The 12,204-nt window shown below is 42.2% G+C and overlaps 1 protein-coding gene across 4 annotated transcripts in view; it reads right to left on the reverse strand.

The window, feature by feature from the left end:
• The window catches only part of NFIA (nuclear factor I A), a 247,552-nt gene that overhangs the window by 77,455 nt on the left and 157,893 nt on the right, over positions 1-12,204 (reverse strand). For all 4 annotated transcript variants that reach the window (XM_075711627.1, XM_075711626.1, XM_075711624.1 and 1 more), the window contains exon 4: positions 7,080-7,154. In XM_075711627.1, the coding sequence (XP_075567742.1) occupies positions 7,080-7,154 (75 nt within the window). The remainder of the gene's footprint in view (positions 1-7,079; positions 7,155-12,204) is intronic.

Consider the following 12,204-nt stretch of genomic DNA (forward strand, 5'->3'; position numbering starts at 1 on the left):
AAAACCCACCTCTAATACACATGAACAGATCTAAGCAGCAGAGGTTGAAGCTCCTGGCTGGCTTATGGCGGTGAGTACCCGAAACCCTGTGGAAGTCCTTACACAGGAGCCACGATCCTGCCACAACCAGCTCAAGGTCTCTGGCCCTAGAAGTGCTGTGGCAAACGTTGCACAGGGCTAAGCTGTTCTGAAATCTCTTCTCCTGCCTGCCTGACAGGCACATACTCAGTTGCATGTCTTTCAGCAAAGGGTCGTTGTACCTTTGCTCGGGGTTACCCCATTTACTATAATAAAACAGAGCAACATGCTGATGTGTAGAGCCCACCCTGAGACTGTCAAGAAGAGGTTAATGTTTTTCATCTGCATGGTGGAAGGTTGCTTCCTCTTCCTGGCTGGAATTTGGTTGAAGCTGCGTGTGCTGTCTCAGCTTCAGCCTCGGTGGAGCTGAGCCACACCTTGCACCTCCCGCGCTGGGCTTCAGCTGCGGCGAGCTCGCTGCCCGACATCTGCCTCCTCTAGTTACCCTTGTGTTTTGCAGTGCAACGCGCCACGAGAGTGGGCACAGTGCAGCTAGCCCAGCCAGGAGGCATCTGAGCCTGCTCCAAATGGCTGCTCCTGCTGCCTTTGCAGACTGTCCATCTTGTACGGGCCCAGAAAGCTGATGGAGAGGGAACACTTGCATTTATTTGCAGGATTCCCCGCAAAGGCTGCAGCTCCAGAGAGTAAGCAAAGGGATCAAAGTGGTGCAAACTGTGGCAAAACTGTGTCTAAATTAACCCTCTTCATTGTAGCATGTGACGATCCACCATGCAGTCTCCCTACACTCCTGTTCCTACATCCCAGGAACAGGCTCTGGCCCCACACGATGCAGCAGCATGGCTGGGAAGCTCCACTCCAGCACAGGCAGCTGTGCAGAAACTCCAGGCAACAACGTTAAAATCATTTCCCCCCCCCCCCCCCCCCCCCCCTAAGAAATGCTCTGCAGCAAAGTGACCTTCTGATAGCTCAGGAACATCTCCCAAACAGGAAAGGATGTCAGAAATTGCAGTTGTGAGTCAAAACAATAGTCTCCACCTACGTGCAGTGCCAGCATCAAGATGTCATCTGACCCAGGGCTCCGACCTGGCAGGAGGGCGAAGAGGAAGGACCCCTCTTCCCTTAACACGCAGCCCACTGATGTCCACAGGCTTTCTAAGCAAACAAACTGATGCTGGTGTCAGCTCCCATTTCAGCTGCTGGCATCACAAAAAAAATCCCTGTGCAGATGGGACACGTTTCGCTCACTCTGAAGGGCAGGAGGAGCTAGTTTGCCCAAAAGGCGGAGGAGGAGGAGGAAGGTGGGTGCTTCTGCCTGAGCACCAGCGCTGTGCTGCTACCGGGGACATGGGGCAGCATGGCCCCTGCTGCCAGCCTGCTCCCTCCGCTGCCAGCTTGTTAGGTCAGATCTTCACCCGAAATGTCATGAAAAATAACAGAGAAATTAACAAAAAGCCCTCTGACTTAACCCAATTGGAATATTTATTTTAAAAAATTTATTGAATTACAGAACAGGAAACCCACTAAATAAAGCCAGCCAGGCTGGCATTTGTCTTCCTTGGAATACGGCACTCTCTTTTAGTCATGTGAATATTTAGTTTCTCTTTTTTCCATTTTTATGTATTTATTTTTACAAAGGGGCTGGGATATGACTAAGATCATTACATGTGTAACACTGCAGCAAAGTGATAATGTGTTTAAGGTTAAATGGGAGAAACATGACATTTGACTAATAAACTTTTTCCTGTGTTGTGACTCCATAAACAAAGGGAAACACACTGCGCTGCTGCTGCCGAGAGGAAAGGGGAACTGTTGGTTTTTTTTTTTTTTTTTTGCAAGGCCTTTGTTTCCTATACACTGTATCGTCAGATTCAAAGAAGTTTTGCCGAATACAACAGATATGAAATGTGTGATGTTCATTTTAAAATTACAAGTACAGCCTGCTATTGACCATCTAATTATGCTGAGTTCCATTTATAAACATAGCTAACCACTAAGTTTATAGAGACTTTTTGTGCTGCTTTAATAGGATATTGATCGAGAGCAAGGTTTGAGTGGACTGCCATTGAATTGTGTAATGGCATACAAAAGGCAAGGTCACGGCAACTGTTCACTCTATGCCTGCAGTCTATTTTTTATTATAATCTTTTTTTCTTCCTCTCATACCTAAGCCCAAACAGTGTGTTTTGGATAGCAGTGCTTTGCTAAGGAATATAAAGTATCTTTTTAAATGTTAATTTTCATGCTGCTGACTTTAACTACCTTCACTACTGTAATGCTTAGTATAGCAGAAAACATACAGGCTGCTGTTCAGAGAGAGCTGTTTTATTATACCCCGGCTTTCACACATGTGCTCTGCGTGGAGGAGAGCCTCTTCTCCTCTCCTGGGCTACAGGAAGGCAGCAGCATCCTCCCTGCTCTTTGCAGCCGCCTGCCTGGCCCAGACCCACGACAGGAGCCGGGGCAGCCCACACCTTGCCATAGGCATCCAGTACATGCTGGGGCTGGCAGGACTTAACCCTGCAGCTTGTTTTGGCTGTACCTGGCCACTGGATGAAAGGCGTGAGGAAGCCGTTTCCTCTGTCGCACCCATGCTCCATGCCGGGAGCAGCAGCAATTACTTTCATTTCTAGCCCTTGTCCGCCTGCCTCACGGCAAGGACAGCTTCAGCCCCTGCCTCCATTGCTAAAGCGGCCGCTAACCAAGCCTGGCACCCACCCCATCCAGCAGCCTCACTGTCGCAGGATTGCAAGCTTTTCAAAATGCCTTGGCCACAAAAGCACCTCTTACCTGTGGAATTAGTGTAACTGTCTCAGGGATAATTAGCTGGACCATTTCTGTGTTTATACAGGAGCGTAAGCAACTGCGTGTACGCTTGTGTGCTTGCGGTTTCCCTGGCTCATTAGAAGGATTAAAAGTCACCCCACTTGCTCCGTACAGCTCCTTACTGCACACAGCTAACATCTTAAAACTCACAGCGTGGCATTTTCAGTCCGGGGCGCAGTCAGAATTCCCTTGTTTATCAGCATGAAGAATGATGTCATTTTGACAAATAACACAGCACAAAACAAATGTGTTTGATTTGGCTCTAGCGAATGTTCATAAATCCTAAATCTTTCTTCACATCCTGGGCAGTGCAGTTTATCTGGCTGCTTGAAGGACCTCCAAGGGAGGAGATCTTCCCAGCAGCTCTCTGCACAAGAGCACACGGTGCAGACTCAAAGCCAAGAGGGGAACAGCGTTTCCCATATGTCTCTCCCTGCTCCAGCCTGCCATGGCCTCCCAGCCTCTGCCAAGCAAATGGGACTGTACGCTTGGCAGTGGCCTGGCACCACAGCCACCCCTCTGCCGGCACCTTTTGCAGAGGGTATTCTCCAGTGCCCCGCAGATAGCTGCACACAGTGAGCGGAGTATTTTCCTAACAAGGGTAGAGAGGGAGAAGGTTTTGCTTCGCCAACAGCTGGCTGTCAATTCACAAAACTTGTGCATCTCTAACGCTTCTGCTTCTGAGCCTTTTGTTGTCAGCCCAAACCTCTCTAGAGATGGAAGAATGAAGTCTCTGTTATCTGAAGGGGTCTCCCCAGTATCTGGGGTGACAGACAGTACTTAGAAAGGAGCTCACACCCTTTGCCTGCTAATAATGTAGGAGAACTGACAGCATGGTCTGCAACATCCACATCAGCTGGGGTGGAGAGGGGTCTATCTGTTTTTCAGATGAACATTTATGATCTACTTTCTCTATTTTACTAGGCTCTGCAAGATTCAGTAGCTGGGTAGCATTTTCAAAGAAAATCTGCATCTACGGGACTGAAGAAAGCAAGTTTCTGTTACCAAAACGGTCTAGACTTGTTCAATAGCTCACAGAAACTGTGATGATCAGCACTGATAGGTACGATAGATAATGGTAACAGCTGACCTTTTGCTTGATTAATTCATTCCTCAAATTTGCATGACGGAGACAACTGCCTATTACTTGAGACTCCTTGCCATGTGGACCTCTGGGAACTTTACTGTTTAGTAAGGTTTATTTAAACCTGGCACATAATTGGTACCAACAATATTTCGTAAAATTAATTTTAGATAGCAGCAACAAAGCACAGGCCAGTTAAAACTGTGGGAAATCACGTATTTCTATCATCATTAGTATCAAAAGCAAGCATGGAAAGAAACATGACAATGGGCATACACAAAGATGACCTTTTTGTAAAGCCAGCACAGAGCACACTCAGGAAGAGAGCAGAGACTAAACGTAAGGGCCCACTAAGGATAGGCAGGTTTGTTCCTTCCCTAGCCATGGTGGCTTCTGAAGGAGCAATGACTTCTTAGAAAGTAAAAAAAAGAGAACGGACTGAGGACATTTTGATTACTCAAGCTACAGACTGTTAATAGCTGCCAGTGAGTCTGGATGGTGGCTGTTCATAAGGTAAGCTCCCCAGTTATAAAAGTAACCCGTGGACTGGTCTCAAATCAAGACATGGCAACACGGGGACAACTCAGCAAGGGTTATATTGAAAAGCACACTCTTTAAAAGACCCTGCCTGCCAGTTTAGACAAATATGCAGCAACTACTTTGTTGCTCTGTTATGTTAAATAATTCTTTGAATATTAGCATGCGAATTCATACTGACTTTGCTGGGAATTTGTTGCTAGACTCTACACTAAACATATCCCACTGGGTAGCCACAGCATGTCAGGCTGTGGGCTTCTCAGACCTCACAAAGTAAACAAGGTTACGGCTGGTCAGTACATGTCTGGGGCATCTCCAAGGAAAATCCAGGGTGCTATCAAAAGCAGTGTAGCTAAATCAGTTGCTGGCATTCTTCCCTCTGAGTCAATTCTGAAGTGATATCCCAATATGCTTTGGGGACACTATTTTTGGTAGAGGTGCTGGCTTGTAGACAGGATATAAAACTGAGGTCTTGACCTCCCAGGATTATTAAAGAGCTCATGAAAAAGAGTGCACACCCCTGTGCCTGGAACAGATAGAAGCTGAATCTTTTTTATTTTGCCCACCAACACCTCCCTTTCTTATTTCTGATAAAGATCACGCCTGTCCTGCTCTTCCTGTGTGCAGGTGCATTTCAATGGCAAGCAGAGGGAACGTCTCGGACACAGTTCAGAGTTTGCAAAACATGCCGAATGCTAGGATTTCTGACACACAACATTTTAGTTTAGTTACAATAAAATATAATGGAAGATTAATAGACAAGAAACATGACGCTTATGAGGTCAATGCCAAACTTGCAGGGAGGCTGGGACTGGGGCTGGCTGTGAAAGCTCAAGTCCTGAACGGGGGCACTTTTCTAGCAGCCCTGTCCTGTGCACACATGAAGCACGGCTGACAGAGTCCAGAGGCAGTTCTGCTGTGTAGGGCTTCTACAGTGCAGATAAGATTGTGGTGAAGTGGGATGCCTTGCATAGGGGGAGGGTGAATCCTTTGGGCTTCAAAAGCCTTATGCTATCACACTGAAATAAAGTGGCATAACACGGAGACGTTCAAAGACTGGCAATAACTTGGTTTTGTCCACCATGCTGCAGGTACCAGCAAGTTAGTGTGCACAGTACAGTGAGTTAGATGTCAAAGTCCCTATTTAAGCACCTGAGTAAGCGAACTGATTTGCCAATGTGCTGAGCGCTCAGCAGCTCCTCTTGACTTGTAAGTCCTCTTAACTTTGTCCTTCTCACAAAATTCCCACCAGTTATCAGGGAAGAAAACTCAGAAGTGTGTGCCTTAACACTTTTTCTCCCTCTGTCTCTCTCTCCAGCACATATAACTCAGATATTCATGTATCTCCCACTTGCCATGCTTTCCTTGTAGCATCCTAGTTTTGAATAGAAAGCCGATTTACTAGCTAGTGTAGATCTTTCCAAAAGAGGAAATAAAACAGGAAAACCCTTACAGAAACTGTGTGCTGACTCAAAACCACATTCTCTGCTATGTTTGTGCCAGTTAGATTCCAGCCCCAGAAGGACTTAAACTACATGCTCAGAGCCAATACATAACCAAATATTCCTGCTACCTAGGAGGAGAACCGTTTTTATCACTGGCTGTGCTAAAGAGATTGGTTACAAACCCTAAGGTTTTAAAGGGGCATGTAGTTGAGTGGTTCACCTGCGGCAGTGGTAATTGGTGACTATGTGATGTTACTGCATAGCTCTACACTACCTGCAGAGAAGATCCCCAAAGGACTAGTACCTACGGCCCTGGCTTACCAGTAGTCTCTCTGCAAGAGACGTCCATACGCTCTCCTTGGACTATCTGGATTATGTCATAGCAAAATACAATCAATGCACCTTTGATCAATGGAACAGGGTGGTGACAGGTACTCTTAATTCACTGTTGTTAGTGAGTATTGACAAGCCTGTAATGATCATGCTGCGGCATGTCATTCATGCTGGGGGCATTAGCATTCTTTAAAGGTCAAAACCCAAATCCTTCTAGAAGACAGAATTCCATACAGTTAATGGAAAACGCAGGCCTGGCATAGTCAAGATGTATGCCTCTGCACAACTGAGATTATCAGAGCTGAAGTTGGTGCAGTTGTTGGCATTATTAAGAAGTTCATCAATTTGCAGATGTACAAACACATATAGGCATGGCATGGATGAACACAATGTGCAAAAGCGGCATAAGAAAATTTCCAGTCTTATGTGCACACATCACGTCATTTCTAGAGGTCTGGTTAAAATACAGTCCTTGGATCCTGCAAGGGATCCACTGGGTAAGCTGACCTTTGTAGGTATTTATCTGCACTCTGATACAGAGTCTGCCCATTTTCAGCTGGGTTCTGGACAAGCTTATCAACTTGCACATGCAAGTTTGCAGAATTGAAGATTTTTTATTTACTTTTTAAAATCGTGCTATTTTATTTTCCCACATTAAAAGATGTGGCACATAAACACTGTCCACCAGTGAAAAGCGGGGAGAGAGACTCTAAATTTTCAAGACGCTGTTTCTGAACTGGGGAAGGGGCATGATAAGAATCAAAGAAAAAAGCTAGGATTGCAGAAACCACATAAACCAGCCACAAAATGATACTTACTTTGTGAGACTCTTACTAGCTCAGTCACACTGAAAACACCTGATGTGACAAAACTGTCCTGGAAGCCCAAATGTCCTACAAAACAAACAGAGTGAGAGAACTGTGATTAACTTTAAGCATTTAATGACAGTATTCTCAAATACTTTACTTTCATTTAGACTTAAAATGTGACATCTAATTTCCCACTTAGCAGTAATTATTGTTTTTGTAGGTGGGTAACTAGTCATACAGCTACGTAGGCTGCTTTGTGGTTTCTATCTAGAGGTTAGGAAAGCTAACATGACACATCAGCAGGGAGATTTTTACATGTTAAAGCATCTCAACAGGAAATCTGAAACAAAAGAGGACTATTTTAATAAACGATTACCTTGGATGACCCCTAATGACTTCACAATTGAAATGAAAATACTGTGCCTAGGAAACAGACAGGACAGCTAAGTTCCATAATCGTTTTAAACATTATTCTCTAAAGAAACATCTGATCAGGATTATCTACCCATTCATTCAAACAAAACAAGATTTAAAGATGTACTCTTCATTTTCTAAGGTTACACTAGGGAAATCTTAAAATAGCAGCTGGTTAAAAAAATTAAATTAATGCCTTTCCCGCAAAAAAAAAAAAAAATTCCTAACATTTAAAACTAGCTTTCAAAAAGAAAAATAAATCTCTGCGTAAGAAAAGTATTAACTTTGAGCTTTGGACTGTCTTTAGGAACCAGGGCGTACGCTTCCACACTTGCCTCCCTTGTGCAAGGAATGCCTCTACACTTGGTATCAAAATGTTATTACACTTTACATAACAGTATTTTCCTCCTTCTCTGAAAACATGCCTACCACCAAATGTTCATTTAATTTTCACGGGTATGATCAATTACAAAAGGAGCAGCTTTTGGGCTGCAACCCAGTGTAAGCGTGTGGAGCGGGATACAGCAGTTCACGCGGGACATATCCGGACTTCAATCAGAGGTCCACAGTTAGTCAGCCAGACCGACCTCCTGCTTTTGAAATCAGGGTCAAAGGAGAAACCTCAGGGTAAAGAGATTATTAAAAGAACTGTAAAGTCCTACTTGTCCACAGGGTAAGTGGCATACCTTTTTAGGTTGTCCTACTTAAGAGTCACTGATTCCAGCACATGCACACATATATTACTGAATGTTTTGCAGGGGCACCATCTGCTCCATTGTTAAATGTTTGTCAGATTCAGTACGATTTCCCTATGTTTGGTATATACTGTTCCCCGCACTTATCACAGCAATACCTGCACACCTTCCTATAGTGACCAAAGCAACAGGAGTAATGCAAGCTGCATATTTATTCTCCTGTCTTTCTTTTGGGGTTGTTTAAAAACCCCAACATATCCCATTGCCATTTCGACCAGTAGAATGGGAAGTAAAAGAAATGCGTCTTGTGTGCAGGACTACAGAGGGTGACATGTCAGCGAAAGGTTTGGGAGAGATCTGGAGGGAGGTCAGGCGTTCACCTCCAGCCAAGTCCTCAGCAAATTCTGCTCCTGCACAGAACTTCCCTATTTCTGTGAGGATCCTATGGTGCCAGATGAACGCAGTCGCTAAGCTAACAGACTTGAGACAAGTTTCTACATCAGGCATGTTTTTATACTTCAGCAATAATGATGAGTTTTCAAACTGTGTATATGTATATCTTTGGGCATCCTTGTGTATGTGTGTATACATATGTATTATGTACACAAACATATAAATATACACAAATCTGTCATGCTCCAGCTGTAGATAAATGTACTATAAAATATTGAAATTGATGCTGAAATTCAACACAAACAAATTCCTCAATCTGCAAACAAGGTTTTTATTTACATCAAGAGAATAAATTTTTCTCTACTTCAAATGAAAAAATGTTCTTACAAGCTTTTATTTTTCCTTATTTTCAACTTAGAAATAGCTCTCAGCTAATTGTAAATGCTTTTGCCTAATCTGCTTCATATTTTACCATAATAAAGGTGATGACTACATCATTCTGCTTTTTAGAAATGGTTGCTGGCCATACACAACGTTTGTTCATTGACAATTTCCCAAGTATTTTTAATATGAAGATCTACTTTTCATATGCTGCAGCAGACCTGCCTATTGAATTAAATGATCTGTGAATTAAAAATAATTCTCTTAGGTCTTCACTGAAACCACTCATGTGCCTAAAATTAAGCATATGCTTAAGTGCCTTCCTGGATCAGGGCCAGGATGCTTACTACTCCGCAGAGCCCTTCGTAGGGAAGCCAGTCTATGCTATATAACTTCTCATACTGTGCTCATCATGGCAGTATCTGAGCAACTTCCAGAAGTGCATTCAGCAATGCTACGAACATCTGTCACGTGTTGTTTTTTCACAGTGCACCATACTGGCTCTGCTCTGGTGTCCACTTCCACCTGCATTTCCCAGGCAGGTTCCTATCGCACTAAGAGTGAAGGTGAAATTTAAACATGGAAGTAAAAAAACAAATCACAGCTACGATAGGACATCTGGCTGATTTTTAAGGGAAAATCTAGAGCGCTTTGTAATCATCCAATAAAACCATGACTGTCGCACGGTTAACCACGTTACCTTAACCTAGCAAACACAGGTAAAACCAGAAAAGAAAATGCCATGGAACAGTTTTAAATACATTCTAGCTCTCAGGGTCCTGCAGGGCATGAAAAAAGTTGAACAAGTTAGCTTGGGACTGCTAACTTCATTATTCTTATTTCGCTGGGTATACTTGAAATGTCCACTTACTTCTGTAGGAACATTTCTTATGCGTGTACATGTAATAGTAATCATTAAACAACAGCATGCAACAAGAGTGATTAGATTTTCATCCTTCAATACTGAAAATAAACATTTCACAAATGAAAGGTGAATTTCACAATTCTCCAATTTGTTATTTACTTATAAACATTAGGAAATCAAGGACCCATCTTGCCAATCATTAATAATATCTTGATACCCATAAAAGCAATGCCCTTGGCTTAGAGTTGTATCTTGAACTCAATTCGATGCATGGTTGGTCTGTGAATTCACAGTTCAGTAGAACTCCATGAAAGTTTACAGGTTTGTCTGGATGGCTCAGATTGCAAAATCCAGGACTAAGACTGTAGCTTTTGCTGAGCTGTGATAACAGCACAACAAGAAAATGAGAGAAACAGGACAAAGAAGCTAGACACGTAAAAGAAGAATGACCGGGAAATAGCAGGATTGACAAAATATGTGAAGTAAACATTTTGCGCCTACTAACAGGGGTCAAAATACAAAAACATATCAATTTGGCTGTTCCAATTCTGAATGAGAAAAAAAGTAGGTAAAATCAAGCAATTACATATGCAGATGTTAGCATTAACGAGCTCCTTTACTGAAAAGATGATTAAACATCTTGAAAGCTTGCAAGATTTACTTTTCATATGTCACTTTACTGAAATAAGTGCACTGTGATACTTTTGCTAAATATCCCAAAGATAGGACATTGAAATTGCTGTATATGATCTGGTTATCTCCACAGCTTTGTGCGACAGTTGCATTTTGGTAGTAAAGCAGGTGTTCAAAATGAGGATGAGAGAATTTTTACTCACTTTATAAAAATCTAACAGAGCTCATTCACTGAAATCCTGGGTATAAATTAAGACACCTGGCTAGCCAAGGCAGCCCTGACTCAGCAAAGCAGTTAGAGCACGTGCTTAATTTTAATCACATGCTTGACTAAAGCAAATGCTTATTTGCCCTGCCAAATAAAGATGGGCTGACAAAGTTAAGCAGGTATTTAAATATATTGTTGAATCATTGCCTTCAACCAAGTCTAGGTCCAGCTAGGAGTTAGCTCATTACAGAAGACCTCACTTCGGCTCACAAGGATGATCGTTTTTCCCCCAAGGGGGAAAAAACCCCAGGCTAATAAGACCAAATTGAATAAAGCAGATCAGGATACTAACTAATAAATAATATGCCATTACCCAGTCGCATGTTTGGTATAGCCTACAAATGCGATGCAACACTATCATAACAAGTATCACATGAAAAATGTTTTTCCATAACTTGATGACTGCTTTAATGGGGGAGAAAATTCATAATGTGATTTACATATTCTTCTTTTCGATCCTGGTAAAGAAGTCAGAAGAAAAGGCTTGAATTGCTGGAGCCTAATTCTGATCTCAAAGAAGTTTTAAACAAGTCTTTCTACACTGATCAAATAGAGTTTCGCCTAATTTTCTCCTAATTTACACTGGCAGAGGAGAAATCAGGATTAGGACTTGTTGTCTAATGCTATTTGTTTTGAATTATTAAGCAAACATTCCTATTTCAATGAGTAAACGTGTACAAAGGCAACTAACCTTCGTCCTAAAATCTAGTTTACAGGGAGAGTATTGTCTGCTTTCCCAATTAATGCTGTAAAAAGGAGTCTCAGACGTTGAGCTACCAATCAAGAGCTTGTGTTGTAGCTTGAGAAAATCATGACTGATGCAATTACTTTTATGTAGAAAGTCTGAATATGGTCTATAGGTTAAAGTTCACTGGGTTATTGTTCCTTAATTGAATATCAGAAGATGTTTTCAAGGTGCTCAAGGTATTATTGTTATTTAATTAGCAGGCTTCCTTTTGTAATCCAACAGTTTTATTTTTATTATAAAGTAGTTAGATTGCACCAAAAATATACAAGGTATTTTCTAAACGGAGATACAGCCAGTTTCCTGAAATCCAAGCTTAAATAAAACCAGGAAAGAGTTACTCCTTTGAAGATGAAAAAGTCCAAACCCAGTTACTTCTCTTCCACTACAGTCCGAGTGACAATGTATGAAGCTTTGGAGAACAGCTTTTTGGGAAACTTTCATTCCTTTTGGTGTTTTGAAATTACACAGGTCCCCCAAACTAGCACTGAAGCCATTTCTAAAGCCTTTTTCATGTTCAGCATCTCACTATACATAGCCATCTTAAAACCTTAAAATAGTAATAACCAATTAGGGTCTCAAGCCTATTATCTTAACCAAATGCCTGATTAAAAGAAAAGCCCTCTCTGCTCAAAGTGCAACTTGATTCCTTTTGGTTTCATCCTCTATCTAGATAATCCCATGTTTCACAAACAATGTGGAGCAATAATATTGATAAGAAAATTAATGTCTGTATCACA

This window comes from Pelecanus crispus, chromosome 5, assembly GCF_030463565.1.
Source record: "Pelecanus crispus isolate bPelCri1 chromosome 5, bPelCri1.pri, whole genome shotgun sequence".
NCBI lineage: Eukaryota > Metazoa > Chordata > Aves > Pelecaniformes > Pelecanidae > Pelecanus > Pelecanus crispus.